The sequence below is a fragment of the Herpailurus yagouaroundi genome, unplaced genomic scaffold (assembly GCF_014898765.1).
Source record: "Herpailurus yagouaroundi ecotype Mexico unplaced genomic scaffold, PumYag 246, whole genome shotgun sequence".
In the NCBI taxonomy this organism is placed as follows: Eukaryota; Metazoa; Chordata; class Mammalia; order Carnivora; family Felidae; genus Herpailurus; species Herpailurus yagouaroundi.
In genome coordinates, this window is record NW_024412463.1 from 11329157 (window position 1) to 11347123 (window position 17967).

General features: G+C 56.1%; 1 protein-coding gene across 7 annotated transcripts in view; it reads left to right on the plus strand.

The window, feature by feature from the left end:
* The first annotated feature begins 22 nt into the window (after nucleotides 1-22).
* Nucleotides 23-17967, plus strand: part of OSBPL2 (oxysterol binding protein like 2) — a 36899-nt gene continuing 18954 nt past the window's right edge. For 2 of the 7 annotated variants that reach the window (XR_005785873.1, XM_040459826.1), the window contains exons 1-3: nucleotides 24-143; nucleotides 12744-12916; nucleotides 16220-16364. Coding sequence is in view for 5 of the 7 variants with exons in the window: in XM_040459826.1 (XP_040315760.1) it covers nucleotides 12880-12916; nucleotides 16220-16364 (182 nt within the window). In the remaining 2 variants the exon portion in view is untranslated. Of the gene's footprint in view, nucleotides 144-5935; nucleotides 5960-12743; nucleotides 12917-14384; nucleotides 14731-16219; nucleotides 16365-16705; nucleotides 17527-17967 lie in introns of those variants that run through there. The other 5 variants (XM_040459831.1, XM_040459827.1, XM_040459828.1 and 2 more) reach the window with 5 other exon arrangements.

Here is a 17967-nt window from a genome sequence, read left to right on the forward strand (position 1 = left end):
GCGTCCCCGCCGGGGACCCCGCCGCCCCGGGCGACCACCTGTGAGAGGGCTGGTGCGCCCGCGCCTGGCTCGCCGTCCGTGTGTCAGTCGTCGCTGCCCGTCGTGCCGTGGGGCGCCCTGGACCGGACACCGATGTCGCACAGGTCGGACGTGTTTCCTCTTTCCCCGCTCCCGCGCAAGCCGTCGGACTAACCGAGCGCAGCCTCGCCGAACGGGGCCTGGGGCGGTCTCCAGTCGGTACCCCCACGTGTGCGGGAGGAGAAACCAGGTGCCGGCCCGGTGTTCCCGGTGCTCCTGAGTGTGAGGGTCCCCTCCCGGGAAGCCGTGCTCACGTCCCGGGTCTGTATCCTGAGTGTCAGTCCGGGACCAGCTGCCCACCCGGGCCCGCAGCTGCGGCAGCATTAGCCCCTTTTCTGGGACTGCCTGCCTGGGCACATCTGGAGACCTGGCCTCCCTCGCTTCGTTCATCTCTGGAATGCAGGCAGCAAGCTGCCTGACCCCTCCAACCAACCCACTGGGGATGTGGGAGGGACGGCCCTGGGGGCTGGTGCAAGGACGGTGTCCCCGAGGGCGTCCCTGCAAGCAGAAGGCTCTTGCTGACCGTCTGCTGGGTGGTGTTTTCCCATCTCCCCCGGCCTCAGCTCCTTCCTCTGTGCCACATGTCATTTACCTGCAGGGCTGAGGAGCAGACGACCCCGTCACCCCCAAGTCCCCGGCACATAGTAGGTGCTCCAGATTATTAGTTCCCTTTCCTCTTGTTGAGAACAGGAACCTTACCGGCTCCACTTCCTCCTTGTCCAGCGCGGGGCCTGGCATGGTGTTGTCACTGAAAACATGACCATGCAGGGACTGACTCTCCTGGGTAGATTTGCTTTTCCTGTCTGCGTCACATGCCCTTAATGTTAATAACAGCTCCTACCTCGGGTGGTGATACTGTGTGACAGTTGTCTTCCCAGGACTGCAGCGAGCCTATTATATTCACTTTATTCCTGTGTTTGACATCCTTAATGTGTTCATGAGTGAGCCGAGGAGCGGAGAGGTGGGTAACTAACTCTGAGTCACACGGTAGTGGATGATAGAGCAGGGATTTGAACCCAAGTAGGCTGGCTTCAGAGTTTACACTCTTAAAGTGCCTCTCCCTATGGCCTTTTTAAAAAAAAAAATTTTTTTTTTAATGTTTGTTTATTTTTGACAGAGAGAGAGAGAGACAGACAGACAGACAGACAGAGCATGAGTGGGGGAGGGGCAGACAGAGAGGCACACACAGAATCTGAAACAGGTTCCAGGCTCTGAGCTGTCAGCACAGAGCCTGACTCGGGGCTCGAACTCATCAACCATGAGATCATGACCTGAGCCGAAGTCGGACGCTCAAACGACTGAGCCACCCAGGCGCCCCTCCCTATGGCCTTTTAAAACCAAAATTATTGTTTACAATAGCCCCTTCACGTTTTCTTCTGGAACATTCTACATGTGCTGTATTACAGTGTGTCAGAATTGTATTTCTTACAGCATATGCACCTGAGAGATTTTCATTTTTTTGTGAGCACGAGTGTTTATAGAACCATTTTATTCCTACTGAAATAAAGGAATTCTCCATCTGGCTATCCCAGCTTTTCCTGAAATATCCCACCTGCTGCCCAGTTGCTTCGTTGGCAGCAAGGTGGTTGATGTTCACCGTGCGGAAGGCTGAATTGTAGGAGCGGGGCGATGATGGAGGTCCATGCAGGTCTGACGTTGTGGCTCGCAATTCAGTTCTGAGCAGACTCGCTGCATTACCGCGAAGCACGCCCGGGGCATTCCTTGTCTCAGAGGCGTTTCGGGGCATCAGATTCCCGTTTTCTCTAGCGTTTTGACCAACGGGGTTATTGTAATGTTTAAAAAGTGCCACTTGACTTTCATCCTAGTGCCCTCAGCCATGCCCTCCAGAAAATGCTAGCAAATGAGGCTTGGACGTGCACTTAAAGCTGGCTGGACTTTTAACATTTTGTTACGTTCAGCCGATTACGAAAGGACATTTGGTTTTTTAGTGGGGAAGTTTTCCAACCTTTTAGGCACTCAGTACTGTCTTCAAACGGGGCTAGTTGTCTCGTACAAATGGTTTCTTTAGTATTTCTTTGTAAAGCCACGGCCTCGTCTTTTCCTGGGAGTTTGGCTGCGGCGGATACGAGGCACGTAGGGCTTACATGGAGCGAGAGCCGGGAGGACGGTGCTCCAGGTGGCTGACGTGCTCCAGAGTTGAAGAATCATTCCGCAGGCGGTGGGGGCAGCAGGGAGAGCGCGGGCGGGGGCCCTCAGGCTCCAGCCGCAGCCCCTTGACTTCGATGGGGGTAGAGTTACTTCTCTCTTCTCGCGTCCGGGGTCTGTGGCTGCAGCACAGGCTCCTGTGAGGACTGTCTGTGCAAATGTGACGGAGAGTGTCCAGTATCATGACGGGTGCCGGGTGCCCCTCGGCTGCCCCTTCCGTCCCGGCCAGAGAGCGCTGAAGTTGGCCGTGACACAGACAGGCGCAGATGCGGTTTCGAAGCGAAGCCAGGACATCTTTGGTGGGCAGCTCTGCCTTCTGCTGAGATGAGTCACGGGGATGCCTTCAAGTTCCGACTGTTCGCGTGGGGTTGTCCTGTGCTTACAGAGACACCGTACCTCGGCCGAGGGCCCTGGGCGTGGGGACAGCCAGCGCGTGGTCGGGGCCACTGCCATGTCCTCCCGGTGGAGGCTGACCCCTGACTTAGTGCTCGGCACGCTGTCACGTGTGCAGCTTCCCCCTGAGCTTGGCGCACTTTACAGTTGAGTCGTAGCGGAGTGAGACCGAAAGGAAGTTAGTATGTGAACTTGACTGATCAATAAAAAGCATTAGTATCTTGGGTTGCACTTGGATACTTTAAATGCGCTTTCCGCGCGCGGTGATTAACTTGTGTCCCTGCCGCCATTTCTTTTTCTCAAAGTGCTTGGTGTGACAGCCGCGTCACGCCTGGGTTGGGTCGAGCCCGGACTGGGAGACGCGGTGTGGAGTGCGGCCCGTACCCGCAGCTCTCCTTGGGGACTGTGCGATCAATGGCCACTCGGGCAGGCCTGCGAACTTGACGGCATTTCTTCCTCTCCCTTCCAAACTCAGAAAAGAACTTGGGGCCGTTGGGCAGGCCTGCGAACTTGACGGCATTTCTTCCTCTCCCTTCCAAACTCAGAAAAGAACTTGGGGCCGTTGGGCAGAACCCCAAACCAGGTCTCTCACCTGGACCTTCAGGTTATGCAAATGTCGTGATCTTTGTGTTGAGCCAGAGTAGAAGTAAGCCTTTACAAAGGGCTGTCTTGGGGCGCCCGGCTGGACTGAGCCAGCCGGTAGGGCGTTGCGACTCTTCATCTTGGGTTGTAAGTTTGAGCCCCACATTGGGGGTAGAGGAGACTTACAAGTAAAAAAATAACAAGGATTGTCTTGAAGAAGCAGACGTCTGAGATCCGGGCGGCACTGCCTGCAGGCGCTGTGTGGAGACCCAGACTTTGGGATCAATCCTGGCTGAGTGGCCCCTGGCTCCACAGCCTTGGGGCCTGATGGGGGTGGGGGGGTGGGCGTGTGCGCGGCGCTCTTCTGGGCCTCATCCCACCGTGCCTGGGAGTCTGCTCAAGAAACCCTGGGTCCCTGGGTGCTAGGGTCTGGGGCTGTCCCCAGGGTTGAGGCCTGTCAGCGGTGGAAAACCATGTGGGCCGCTCCTGGGTGGCCAGGCCTGTCTGATGGCGAGCGGTGGATGGGCACTGGCCTTAAAAGGTGCCCGGAGAAAATCTTGGGCCAGGCTGGCGCAGAGGTTCTTGGGAGAGAGCATGACATACACGAGAATGGTCTGTAGGGAAGCTGTACTGGATCCAGATTCTGGAAAAAACTGTGGCAGCCACGGGGCAGGGAAGGCTGTGAGTTTTATTGGACAAACAAAAGGCTGATCGCGAGAAAAGATCAGCTGAAGTCTGACACGTTGAGCCACTGTGTTGGCCAGAAAGTGACTTCTGCCATTGCCTTAAAACCAGGGTGACGGTATGATTTGATGTCCACACTGGAACCCTTTGGTGTGTAGAGAAGCACCAGGAAAAAGGACAGTGGTGACAGATGTCACACTGTCACACACTGGGCAGGGGAGAGAAGGGCCGGAGCCATGCTGTATAATCCTGTATAAGTTAGGACCAAGGACCTGTCTTCCAGAGTCCTTGACCGGGTTGGGGGAGCAGGGCAGGTCCCCAGGACAGAGCAGGGTGGGAGGGGTCCCCGTGCAGGGAGCCAGCCTCTCAGTGGTGCTGTAGGTGCTTGTCTGTGCTAGCTGTGCTTTGGGTTGAATGCCGATGCCTGTCAGGGCGGAAGGCTCTTTGGTTAGCGACGGAGGGATTTTAAGCCTGGCTTCTCATCAGAAAAACCTGGGGAATTTTCTGAGAAGTGCAGGTTCCAGGCCCAGCCCCAGATCTACTGGATCTGGGCTTCCGGGATGTGTGTGTGACCCGCTCCCATTGTTCTCAGGTGCCTGGTGTGCTCACTGGCACGTGGGGCCCACACGTGGGGTCATAGCCCAGTTTTGGATCCAGAGCCCTTTGGAGAACTTAGTGGAGAACCTAGTTACCTTCCTGAAGAAAAACAACGAACACAGAGTTTTACGATTTTTCCCTTTTTGTTTCTCTCTCGTATTTGGGACGTTGGTTACAAATTCATCCCTGACACCGCCCGTCCCCACCATTAGTGTTCAGGAAGTGTAGCTGGGAGTAACCAGCAGGTCTGATATCAACGCAGTGAGAAGGGCATACCTGGAGATGAGCGGGAAGGACATGGGACAGGGAAGGGCAGCAGGCAGACGGAAGGGCAGGTATGGCAGACGGGACTCTGTGCCGTGACGGAGATGGCATCTGAAGCATCCTGCCGGACGGAGGCTGGCAGCAGGCTCTGTGGGAGCGGGGGCCCTGAGGATGGCCGGGGCACCCCCTTTCGCTGCTCCCGCACCCCGCATCCCAGCTGCCACGGTCGCTGCTTGCTGGTCCGCGGCATTTGGTTCTCATCAAAGGCTACCAGGCAGCGCGGGGGGGGCTGGCCCTGCGGACTCTCAGGGTTCTGCACGGCACCCTCGGGCGTGGTGGCTGCTCGGCGGCCTTCTGTGAACACAGACCACAGGCCGTGGACAGAGTTCCCGAGTGTTCTCACGCATTCTCTCGAGCTGAGTTGGAACCGCTTTTTTTCTGTTTCGCAATGACGAGGTCGATTAAAACAAACTTGTGTACGTGAAAAAGCTTGCGTTCATCTCGTGCATGTTTGGAAACACTTGGTGCTGGGTTCTAAGCTCTTGTTCCTTGAAGTGTGTGATGTATTCCTGGCACTCGTTGAATGAGAAGGAGTTTGGTTCAATGGAGGCGGGGATCTGGAGGGGGCACAGGGAGCTGGAAGGGAGCGCTCCTGGGTGGTGGAGTGCTTCACTCCCACTTGCCGAGCCAGCCGGCCGGCCCAGTCCCACCAGGAAGTGTGGCTCCCCTGCTCTCCTCCTCCGGGCCAGGCAGCTTCACCCTCTGCCTGCCTTTCAAGGCCACCCTGTTGGCCCGGAGAGTGGTAAACAGTTAGCGATTGACAGAGCATGAGAGGTTCGTGTACCTTCCTCAAGCCCAGAAGCCCTCCGTTTCTTGAGTGGACTCTAACCCCACCCACCAGCCTTTGCACAGTGGCTGGTAAACCGGCTTGGCCGGTCTGGAAGCGAGGTGGTGCCTTCTGAGGGTGGCGCCAGTGTGTTGGGAAGAGCCCACAGCTGCCCGTCGGGGGAGAAGCTGTAAATTCTGCAGTGTCAGGAGGCCGGCTTTTGCGATGAAGATGACGCAGACCCGGGCAGGGACACACACAGGGACACACGGCTCACCCGCCGTGGCCTGGAAACGGCACTCGGTGGAGCGTCGCGTACAACCGGATGGAATCACATCCCGCACGGGTGGAAGGACGCAGAGCCCAGCGGTCAGTCCCTGCTCCCGCCCCTGGTCCCGGAGGCCCGAGTGCGCGGCGCTCCCCGGGAGGGAGGCAGACAGTCCGTGCGGCTCACCTTGTGAGACAGGCTGTGTGCGCCCCGAGCAGGTCACTGACCGCCCCGGCTGTGCGGCTGTGGGAACGGGCGGGCCGGAGGGTCCCTCAGCGGGTGGCCCGAGGCGTGTTTCCGTGACTGCAGGCGGTTTTGGAAAGGAGAGCGAACGGCGGGCCTGGCCTGAGATCCTTACTGGGTCGCACCCGGCGGCTGGGTCTCGGGAAGGTCCTGCCGCTCCGACCGGCCCCGGTGCTTCGGCGCCTCCCTGCTCTGCCAACCGCCTCCTTGTGTGTGGCGGGGTCCCGGGAGCTGGCCAGGGCTGCCGGGTGGGCAGCGGGAAAGGCCCCTGCCCCGTGGTCTCAGCCCCATTCTGGGGGCTCGGAGGCCCCGGCAGCCAGCGGCCCCGCGCCCGACGGAGCCCGCGAGTGCGTTTCTGGCGGGCTGGAGCCTGTGCGGGTGGGGTGTGTGCCTGCATGAATTTTTGAGGCTTTACGAAGGAGGGAAGCGGGGCTGTGGCATAGTGGGCATCCGTAGGGCAAGGGTCTGCAGGCATCCGGTGACAGGTGGGCCTCGTGCACAAAGTGGGCTTCGAGGCACGAAAAGTACGAGCGGCCCCAAGCACGGTGTCCCCCCACAGGGGCGAGGTCTCCAGAGGCACAGGACGGGGTGGCTGGGGCCCCTCACTCGAGCCTGTGGAGCTGCCTGGTGGAGAGAGCCCGCGAGCCGGGGGCCGACCCTCCGCCAGGGCCAGCGTCCCCCTTGCCACGCGTTAGCGTCACCGAGAAGCCTTGGCTTCCCTGTTCCTGATTTCTCGCTCCCATCTCTGCCACCCTGTTCCTCACTTCCCGCCCACGGCTAATTGTCCAGTGTGTGCTGAGCCGTGCGGCTTCCACGCTCGGAAGTGACAGTGTTTCCTGCTCCGGGGCTCCTGGGGAACCGCCGAGCACTCTGGTAACTTTCAGTGTTACTGTAACGTCTCTCCAGGGGTCTCACGCCCACGGGGACCCGGGGGAGGGGGAGAGGGGGGGCTTTGGTTTGTCGCCTCCCTAGCCTGAGGCTCACCGAGTTCTCTGCACTGTGGACGGGGCATCTGTTTCTAGATCGTTTGGCCTTGACCTTAAGAGCTGGGGCCGTGAGAGCCTTGCCATGAACTGTGCTCTAGAAGGTACAGCTTCTGACTTGTGCTGGATGGAAACCCAGCCGTAGGCAGTCGGCGCCTTGAGCGCGGGCCCAGTTCCCGAGGCTGCTCTCCGTGCAGGGCCTCCCGAGTCGCCCTGGCGATCTTCTGGGACCGCCCTGCGTTCCGGCCTGGGGTCCGCGTCCGCCTCCCTCCCCGTGCCAGCGCCCGACCTTGCTCTGCAGGTCCCCGATTTCACACGGCCACACGGTTTCCTGGTGAGAATGAGCCACCACTTTGAGCCGTCAGAAGGAGAAACATTCCCCGAGGTTGGAGTGTGAGATGAGGTTTTGGGGTCCCTCCTTAGCAACAGTCCCATCGCTGGTGATAATGGCAGCTTTTCCCTTTTAGCGTAAAGCTGAGTAAGCTTAGCAGCCAGTGCGTTTGAGCTCTGTCCATAATCGTTTATTTTTTGTTTGCAGTGCTAATGTACTTTTTGCAATTTTTACAGTTGTGGTAGAATAACATAAAATTTACCATCCTAACCATTAAAACAAATAATCTCTATACCCACGGTGGGGCTGGAACTCACAACCCCAAGATCAAAAGTCGCGCGTCCCACTGACTGAGCCAGCCAGGCGCCCCCATCTTAACCGTTCTTCCAAGTGTGCGTTTCAGTGGTAGTAAATCATTCATAACTGTGTGGAACCCTGATTGCCACCCCTCGCTGGCACCGTTGTCATCTTGTAAAACTGAAACTCTGTCCCCATTGCAAACACTAATCCCCATTCCCCTGCCTCCGGCTCCTGGCAGCCATCATCTGTGTCTATGAATTTAACCACTCCTTAAGTCTTCATGTAAGTGGAATCAGACAGTATTTGCTTTTTGTGCCTGGCTCACTTCACTGAACACAGTGTCCTCAAGGTCCCTCCACGTGGTGGCGGGTATCAGCCTTTCCCTCCTTTCCGAGGCCGGGATGGTCCATTGCACGTATAAACCACACTTGGTTTCTCTGTTCACCCGCCAGCGGGTACCGGCTCGCTTCCACGTTTTAGCTGTTGTGCATAATTCTGCTGTCAGCCTGCGTGTGCAAACATCTCTCCAGGACCTTGCGTTCCGTTCTTTTGGGCAAATGCCTGTAGGTGGGATTGCTGGGTCCTGTGATAATTCTGTGTTTAATTTTTGAGGAACTGCTATCCTTGCCTTGTTCCTGATCTTAGAGGAAAAGCTTTCAGTCTTTCGCCTTTGACTGTATTTGCCGTTGGTTTTCATATTTGGCTCTGCCTAGGGGGTGGTACTGTCCTTCTGTTGCTAGCTTTTAGAGTTTTTATCACGAAAATGTGTTGAATTTTCTCAGATGATTTTTATGCATCGACTGAGAAGGTCATGTGTGTTTTCCCCATGATTCTGTTGATGTGACCTATTATATCAATCAGTTTTCATATGTTGAACCATCCTTGCACTCCAGGAAGAAATCCCATCTGGTCGTTGTGTGTGGTCCGTTTAATGTGTTGCTGAATGCGTTTTAATGTGTTTATTGTACTGTTATTTTGTTGAGGACTTTTGCCTCTGTGTTCTTTTTTTTTTTTTTTTTAATTTTTTTTTTCCAACGTTTATTTATTTTTGGGACAGAGAGAGACAGAGCATGAACAGGCGAGGGGCAGAGAGAGAGGGAGACACAGAATCGGAAACAGGCTCCAGGCTCCGAGCCATCCGCCCAGAGCCCGACACGGGGCTCGAACTCACGGACCGCGAGATCGTGACCTGGCTGAAGTCGGACGCTCAACCGACTGCGCCACCCAGGCGCCCCTGCCTCTGTGTTCTTAAGGGACATTGCAGTGTAGTTTTCTCCTCTTGTAGTTTCTTTGTTTGGCCTTGGTTCAGGGTCATGCTGACCTCATAGAATGAGTTAGGAAATGCTCCCTCCTCTTCAATTTTTGGAAAAGTTTGAGAGGAACTGGTCTTAGTTCTTCCTTGGATGTTTGGTAGAATACGCCAGGGAAGCCATCGGGCCTAGGGCTTTTCTTGGCTGTGAGATTTTTTTAAGTGAAATTTTTTAATTTATTTTGAGAGAGACAGAGAGAGAATGTGAGCAGGGAGAGGGGCAGAGAGAGAGAGAATCCCGAGCAGCCTCCATGCTGTCCGTGAGGGGCCTGATGCGGGCCTCGATCTCACGAACCGGGAGATCATCACCTGGGCCAAAATCAAGAGTTGGACGCGCGACTGACTGAGCCACCCAGGCGCCCCTGCTGTGAGAGTTGATCCTTGGTTCAGTCTCCTTACTAGTCACAGATTTTGTGTTTCTTTGTGAGTTCGTCTTGGTGAGTCTTGTGTTTCTGGGAATTTGTCCGTTTCAATCTAGGGTATCCAGGTGGTTGGCGTATCATTGCTCATAGTTCGTAGGCTCTTACGAGTCCTTTGTATTTATGTCGAATCGGTAAGAATGTCCAATTTTTGTTGCGTATTCTCTTTTTCTTAGTCTACCTAGCTGAAGGTGATCATTTTGTTGATGTTATCAGGGAACCGACTTCTAGTTTCATTGATTTTCTCTGTTTTTCTGTCCTTATTTCCTTCTTTCTGCTAACCCTGGTAGTTGTTGTTTTTCCTCAGCTTGTAAAGTCGGGTTGTTGATTTGAGTTAGGTTGAGAGTTTTTGATGCTGGTGTTGGTAGCTCGAAGTTTCCCTCACCTCAGCATTTGCTTTCACTGCGTCTCCTACGTGTGGGTATATTGTGTCTTCATTTTCATTTGTTTCTAAGTATTTTCTCATTTCCCTTGTGATTTCTTCTTTGACCCGTTGCTTGCTTAAGAGCCTGCCGTTGGATTTCCACAGTTTGTGAGCATTCCAGTTTTCCTTCTGTTCTTGATTTCTAACTCGTTGCCTTATGGGCAGAGGAGGTGATTTGCGCGAGAGTTTTTGGTAAAATCTGTTGAGATGTAATCTGTGGCCTGACATCCGGTCGCTGCTGGAGACCGTGTGCCCTGTTGCTGCTTCAGGGCGTGTTCCAGGTGTGTGCCGTATTTTTGCTTGGTTTACTGTGTCAGGAAGGTCCTCTGTTTCCTTCCTTCCCTTCCATCTGGTTGGTGCCTGCCAGCACGTTTTTAAAGTGTTAGATAGGACTTATGTTAGTTTGAACAATCTAAAAATCCAGAATTGTAATTTAACTGCAGAAGTAGATTCAGCACTTTCATTTACTCGTGTCCCTGTCTTTCCCTGTGAAGATCACCTCTGGGTGGCCTTGCCTGGTGTTTATAGAGAAAGAGAGATAACTCACAGTTCTCCTCTTGAGTCGACCCTGGAGAGTAACCTCCAGGGTCCCTTAGCCACTCACTCAGTCCTAGACGAGCAGATCTGTTTTCCTGAGAGAATCGTGCAGATGGATGTGTAAGGCTTAGGCACAGGTACTTGTACGAGTGGAGGAGGAACATTTTGCGTTTTGAGCCGGGGTCCTGGATGCACGGACGGCAGTCAGAGGGTGCCCCTCGGAGAGAGCTGGATGAGACTCCTCTCAATGAGGGGAGGCGTTTTGTGGGAAGCCGGGAGGACTGGTGGTGTCTCCCAGGCTGGTGTCCCCCCGGAGAGGCCGGGAGTGACTATCCACTGCAGCCCGTGGTGGGGGATCACCGCACGGACGGGTCAGGACTCCCGGCCCCTTCGCCTCTCACACACCCTCATCCCATCCCATGGACCTGCTGGAAACTGCTCTGTAGCAGCGCCCACCCTGGTTACCTGCCCCCCCCCCCCCCCCCCAGCGGTGCAGAGAGGCTGCGCCCAAGAGGAGACAGGAGGACTCCTGGTGCTCCCGTCGTTGACTGGTTTTTCAGAGCAAGTCGGCTGTGCTCGCTGCGGCAGCACGGGCACGACATCAGAGCGACACTGAGGAGATGGGCGTGGCCCCTGCTCCAGGACGACCGGGTGAGCCGGCATCATCCGGGACGGCCGCCCTGTCTCCTTCCGGCATCTTCGCGAGCGAGGACCCAGCTGTACCCGATGTGTCTCAGTGTCTTGGAGCATCCTGGTGCTCAGACGGTTCTCCTGTTGCAGACGGAGCCTCTGCAGGCCCATCCTGCGTCTTGTGCCGGGACCCCCAGCTTCTTGCTGCCCTGGAGCGTTGGTTCCCAGTCCTGGATTCAGCCATTTCTCCTCGAGGGACCCTGGGTCCTTTGGGTGGCTTCTAGCGGGGCAGAGCAAGTTGCTACGTGTTGTAGAGGGGACACGTTTTGTCCCAGAGGAACTGGAAGTAAGTAATAACTTCTCTAATGTGCACAGGCAACGAATCCCGGACTTGTGAGCGAGGCTTTGTATGGGTGTTTCCAGAAGCCGCCTGGTGCCTGGTTCCGCCGGTGGGAAGGGAAAAGGCGTCTCTGAGAGAGCCCTTCAAGGCAGGAAGAACGGGGGAACTTAATGCCAGTTTGTTTTCTAGTGTGGGAGCTCGTGTAGCACCGGACGGGGCCAGAGAGGAGTCGCTCTGGGGACGTCACCCAGTGCTGTGTCTCCACTCCAGGGACAGAGGGCATGTCCCTCCCTCGGGACCGGCTGCTCCTTCACCACCCTCAGAACTCGCAGGAGGGCTCTGGGGGCCCAGATCTGTGTTACTAACATAGTGAGATGGACTCAGCTTGTTTTTGTAAAAAGTCAAACCTTCTGGGACAAGGCTAATCTTTTGCTCAGTCTCTTCCATTTATAAAATCCTGTTCTTCCGGGCACCTGGGGGGCTCAGTCAGTTGAGCGTCTGACTTCGGCTCAGGTCACGATCTCGCGGTTCGTGAGTTCCAGCCTCGCGTCGGGCTCTGTGCTGACGGTTCGGAGCCTGGAGCCTGCTCCGGATTCTGTGTCTCCCTCTCTCTCTGCCCCTCCCCCTCCTCTCAAAAATAAATAAACATTAAAAAAATTGTTTAAGTTGGCATGAAACAAATACTTGAAAATCATTCTGCACATTTGCCTATAACCACCTGTCGTAGCTTCCGTGTGGGTATGTGGTGACCTTCAGTGGGACGTCTGGGGGCAGGTTTGAGCCCCAGACATGTGAGTGAACACCCAGCGAAACTGACCCGCCTTTCCACCTGTACAGTAACTCTCTCCGAATCTATCATTTCATTGTTTTCTTTTTAAAAATTTGTAATTATCTTTAAAAAATGGAAGTACTGTATAAGGGCGCCTGGGTGGCTCAGTTGGTTAAGTGTGTGACTCTTGATCTCGGCTCAGGTCACGATCTCACGGTTCGTGGGTTCGAGCCCCGTGTCGGGCTCTGTGCCGACAGCTCGGAGCCTGGAGCCTGCTTCGGATCCTGCGTCTCCCTCTCTCTCTGCCCCTCCCCTGCCCGCTCTTACTCTGTCTCTCTCTCAAAAATAAATAAACATTAAAAAAACACTAATAACTTCAAATAATGATTACTTCTTGATCTATTATTCATTGATGGATATTTATATTATGGATGTTTTCATACTTTTTGAAATCCTGCATTTGTTAGATCACGCATTTTATTTCTTTGCTTACGTTGTAATTGAGATTGATTTCAAGAATGGTGAATGGGTATTTTCTAAATGTTTCTGAACCATAAAACTTCTGAAAGCTAAGTGTACTGAAATGTTTTCTCCCCTTAGATTTCCAGTGCCTGTTGGGTTTTTACCAGAAGGAAAGTTCACGGCACACGATTACTTACGCTGTCGATGTAGGTCCAGTACAATGGTTCAGTAGAAGAGCCAAGACTGGGTGGCGAGGGAGCCGGGCTACGGCAGGATGAACGGCGAGGAGGAATTCTTTGATGCTGTCACAGGTGAGCGGGGCAGGAAGTGACTCAGAGGCCATGGTGTGCGCACAGGAGCTCGGGTCCGGGTCCTGGACTCGGCCTTGGGATGTGAGGCCATGCAGGAGAGAGACCCGACGTGTCCCCCGGCGTTGACTCGCATGTACCCTATCCCGGCTGCGGGGGAGAAGCTCAGCTTTGGGCCACAGGTGATAACAAGAAGGGGCAACTGGGTTTTAGTCTTTAAAAGAGTTGCCCTGGAGCGTAAATACTGTTATTTGGATCCTAAGTGAGACGGGCAGTTCTCTTATGTTATTTGTACGTAACGATCAAAGCCTCGCTGTCCTCTGTTCTAACCGGATCTTGTTTAGTGCTGCGTAAAGTGTTCCAAGGCTCGTGAGTGTGCGTGCTTCCGCGACGCCTCTTACCGTTTCAGAGTTCAGCTACGTTTCGCTTTTCCTGTGACCATTTTAAGGACTGCTGCGCAGCCTGTAGTCCGAAAGACGATAGTGTATGCCTGACGGAAAACAGTGTGTTGAAGGCATGGGGATTTGTGCGGGGGCGGGGGGCGGGAGGGGCAGGGGAGGGGAGGCTGGGCTGGGTCAGCCCGCACTGGCTCAGCTTGGCTGCTCGCCATCGCCGGGAAGGAGCCCTGAGCACCTGCAGGAAAGTGACAAGTAGCCGTATGGGCCCGAAGACTCTTCAAGTTCAAGACGGCCCTCCATTCTCTGTGGTCAACAATTGGAACGTCCTTTGTCATCTGTTGAGGACTCTTACTGGTGGAAAGGGACTTCGAGAAACTATTCTAGTCCAATTCCCTCCTCCTTAGGTGGAGGAGTATAAAAATAGCAACTTTGAAATATTTCTCCAGACCAGGTTTTTAGTGACGGTCTTTCAGGTGTGGCCAAAGGGGCTACTTCCGTAGTGACTGCTGTGACTGTCCCCTCTGGACACGCTTTCCTGTGTGAATGTCTGTCTCCTGGAGCCCGGTCAGTGTGCCCGGGGCGTTCGTCACTCACCGGCCAGACTGGCCCCTCCTCCCAGACCAGGTTGATGGACCGACAGCCCGACTGTTGACTTATTCTTGTTTGAGATGCAGGCAGCCGGAGGGGCTGAGCTCAGTTACTTGAGTCGTCTTTCCTGGTCTCGTAGCTGCGGTCTTCCTCGAGACTGTGCGCCTGGGAAATGCGCTTGTCCGCCTAACCTACACGGTCCTCAGTGACCGCTTGCGTCGTCCGAGACGTGCTCTGTGGGCCTCCTGGCCCTTGTGGGGCGACCAGGCCTCTAATCAAGAGAGCCGGCCTTGGCGTGCCCTTCCCTTAGGACTCTTGTGGGCAGCTTCCTTCTGCTTGGGACCAGTGGACCTGGACCCCTGAGCGTCTCCAGACTCTGCCTGGAGACTTTTCCCCAGATTGGACCTGAGCTTTGTGTAGCCCGCCGTTTAGAGAAGCGCCCCCCCTCCCCCTGCCCCCGCCTCCCCGCACGGCTGCAGTTCTCTGCACGTCTCTGAGACCCAGGACGCAGCTGTCCACGGAAATGATGGCTCACTTCAGCTCTTTGGTCTAAACCAAATAGTGGGAGACAAGCAGCAGGGCCCCAGGGAGGCACCGTGGAGGACGCAGAATCCCGATCACTTTGCCACAGGACTCACCTTCCTGTGTAATCTAAGGGGAAGTGTTTACGCCCGGCAGTTTTTAGAGGAATGGCTTCGTGGGCAGTTACTTCCTCCAAGAACCGGCACTATTAAGAGGAAAGTTTTCAAAGTACATGGAAAACTTGTACAGATTAAGGGCTACGGAAACAGACCTGTTAACAGCGTGTACCTTTGAGTGATCAGATGACAGGTGATTTCAAGTTTCTCCTTTGTTTATCTGTATTTTTTTCTGTAATAAACACGTGTTGTACGTTAAAATGTTTAAACCGTTTATGTCGTGCCGGCTTAATGTGAGAAAAGACTTCAGCAGGGTTCTCAGTGACGTGTCGCCCTGTTTTCCCGGGCGCAGGTTCGGGCAGTGATTTAGGTGAACGTTTTCCTTCACAGCTGCCGCCTGCAGCCTCTTAGCGTTGACGGCGGGGGGGGGGGGGGGCCCCCCCGGGGGGACAGGGACGCACAGAGGAGGGCACGGGGGTCTCCTTAAGAAGCCAAGTTTGGACTGGGGATTAAGTAGATGTTGCTTTTGTCTCAGTGAGATCAGAGGTGACAGGCTGTTTCAGAAAATGTTGATCGTTAAAGAGGCTTGTTTTTTAATGTATCCTCTCAAAGCCACCATGTGATGAGTGTGGACACTCCATCTTGGGAACCTGTCAATATGGAAAAGTACAAGACAGGACTTTTTTGTGTATCCTCAGGAAAGTGTCGCGGCAGGTTTCTTTATGTTTCGGGCCTGACGGCGTGCTCAACCCGCCTGGCCTTATGCCCTGGGCCTCCCCCTGGTCTGTGAAGGGAGGGGCCAGCGGGAGCACCGAGCTCCCTGTGAGCCTGTGTCCTCCCGGAAACGGTCACCGTCATGGCCAAGCGCCGTGGTCCAGGAGCCCCTCCCTGGTGGCTGCGGCTCACCGAGCTCTTTGTGGCTCTTTGTGGACGTGGACGTGGGGTGTGCTCTGAGCTCCAGCTGGTTCCGTGCTTGGGTTCTTGCTCATGGGTGTGAGAGTCTGGCGGTGTGTTTGCGTGGCACAGGTTCTTGTAGCATCAGTGCTGTGGCTTGTATTTTATTTTATTTTTAAAGTTTATTTTGGCGGGGGGCGGTGGCTCGCAAGCTGGAGAAGGGCAGAGGAAGAGGGAGAGAGAATCCCAAGCGGGCTCTGCGCTGCCAGGATGGAGTCCCGTGTGAGGCTCGATCTCATGAACGGAACCATGAGATCGTGACCTGATCTGAAATCAAGAGTGGGACATTTAACCAGCTGAGCCCCCCAGGCGCCCCCACGGCTTGCATTTAGAAGAGGCGGGGCTGACTGCAGACCTTATGCAGAGACAGGACATTCTGCAGCCTAGAGGCGGGTCTGAGTGCCGGAGAGGCGGCCTGCCCCGAAGGGCGTGAGCCCGGCCTGAGACCCGGGCACACCGCGCTCCCCGGCCTCCCAGCCAGACCTCAGGTGGCGGCCAGGCTGCACCGGGTGCACAGGGCACCCGTGCTGTCTGAGCTCCTGGGGAAGCCCCCAGAAGCGTTCCTACCTCCGCCTCTGCCTCGGGTTCTTGGGGACCAGAGCGAATTGTGGCAAAATGCGCCCGTTAGGAATGAAGTAGAGCTTCCGGTATTCCGCGCTCAGAGCTCCTGGAGCTGGGCCTCCGTGTCCCCCCGGCCCTGGAAAAACTACCACTCTGCTTGTGTGCAGGCTTCGATTCTGAGAGCTCTTCCGGGGGATTTTCAGAGGCAAGTCAGAGAGTCGCTGCGGTGATGTGTGTGGACTCCGGCAGAAGTAACGGGGTCGGAAAGGCCGGGGAGAGGCCCCCTCGAGAAAATGGAATTCAGAAGCACAGGTACGTCATCGTGCGCGCGTTTTAGAATCTTCCGCTGTATCTGTGACGCCCTGGCCGTGCCACAGGGTGCTCCTTCAGCTCTCCTGAGTCCCGAGGCCAGGGGTGACCCAGCCATGGTGCCCCCGGACAGCATCCCCTGGTGCCCTGTTCAGCCACAGATTCTGAGACCCGACGCCACTCTCCTTGGCTCCTGGAGGTCAGTGATGGCACTTCCTTGACTGCTGATTCCGGTCCCCGCCCCAGGACTTGCGGGGTGGACCGGGGGGGAGGGCCGCCCTCCTGTTGCCCCCTGCAGACCACCTGCCTCTCAATGTCACACTGCCTGTCTGCCCTACGGTTTGGAAATGGGTGTTTAGAGCAGCAAGTCCCTCTTTCCTTTTCCCCACATTTCCTTTTCCTTCCGAGTTAGATTCTGGAGACAGTGACCTAAGTCTTCCCCAGCAGAAGTGAGGACAAGGGCAAGACAGGCCCCGCGAGGCGGTGGCGGTGGGCAGGCGGCCTCTGTCCCCCACCACGCTGACTTGCTTTGCAGCTTGAGGGAGCCCCGCAGCCTTACCGCAGCCCCTGCTCTGGGCCCTAGACCCCAGCGCCTGCTAGATGCACGCAGCGGGGGACTCGGGCGTCCTGCCCCTGCCTGTCGGCTCGTTCTCCCGGCAGGCGTCGGAGCACCTCCGCACGTGTGCTCCGATGGCCTGTCCTAGAGTGGGTCATGCTCTGCTGTCCTCCGCTCAGTGCCCCATGAATCTGGTTCGCGTGTCGGCCTAACACCGTCCTCCTGCCCCCGCACATTGTCGCCCAGCTCTGACATGTGGTCCCGTTACGCACGTCTGGGCTCCTCAGCCTTCCCGGCTCCTGTGTCACATCCCAGTCCGGCCGCCTCTCCTGCGCCCCTGTAGCGCCCGTAACTGCCTCCACACCCTCCCATCTCCCCTCCACCCTGCGGGCACTAGACAGGTCTGAATGCACTGCCTCTGCCTCTCGGCCAGTGTCTGCGTGGTCGGTCCCCAGTGATGGTGAACGGAGCGCCTTGGCTGGGAGAGGGGACCGCAGGGTCACTCTCCTCTTGGGATGAGGGCCGGCCCTCTGTGTTCCTCTGGCTCCGGCCCCGGGCCCGTTCGTTGTCGCTGGTCCCAGCCGACAGGGGCCTCTTTGGAGTCCTCAGGTGCATCCAGCCCGTTCCCACAGTGGAGCCCCATCTGCCCTGCTACCTTGGCCCCCGGCCCCCTCCTCCTGCTCTTCCCTCCTGACCCTTGCCAATGGGTCCAGCACACCTCCCCCCAACGCTAGCTTCACAGCCCGCTCAGGCACCCCTCTTTCCCAGGTGGAATCGTGTCTCATCCCAGCCCAATTCCTGGCAGGGAGACTGCCAGGCCTCCCCGGGAAGCTGGCAGGAAGAGAGCCTGGAGAGGAATGAGCCTCAGGAGAACAAACTTGTATTTGAAAGGGACTCCCGGCAGGCTCCCGGCAGACTTCCGAAAGGTTTTGTTCACGCGGCTCTGTCTTGTGCCTTCCTGGCCCGGCCTCTGCCGTGGTCACCGTCCTTTCCTGGAGACCCTCCAGGATGCCTGTGCAGAAACCTTTCTTTAGGACTTAACAGCACTCA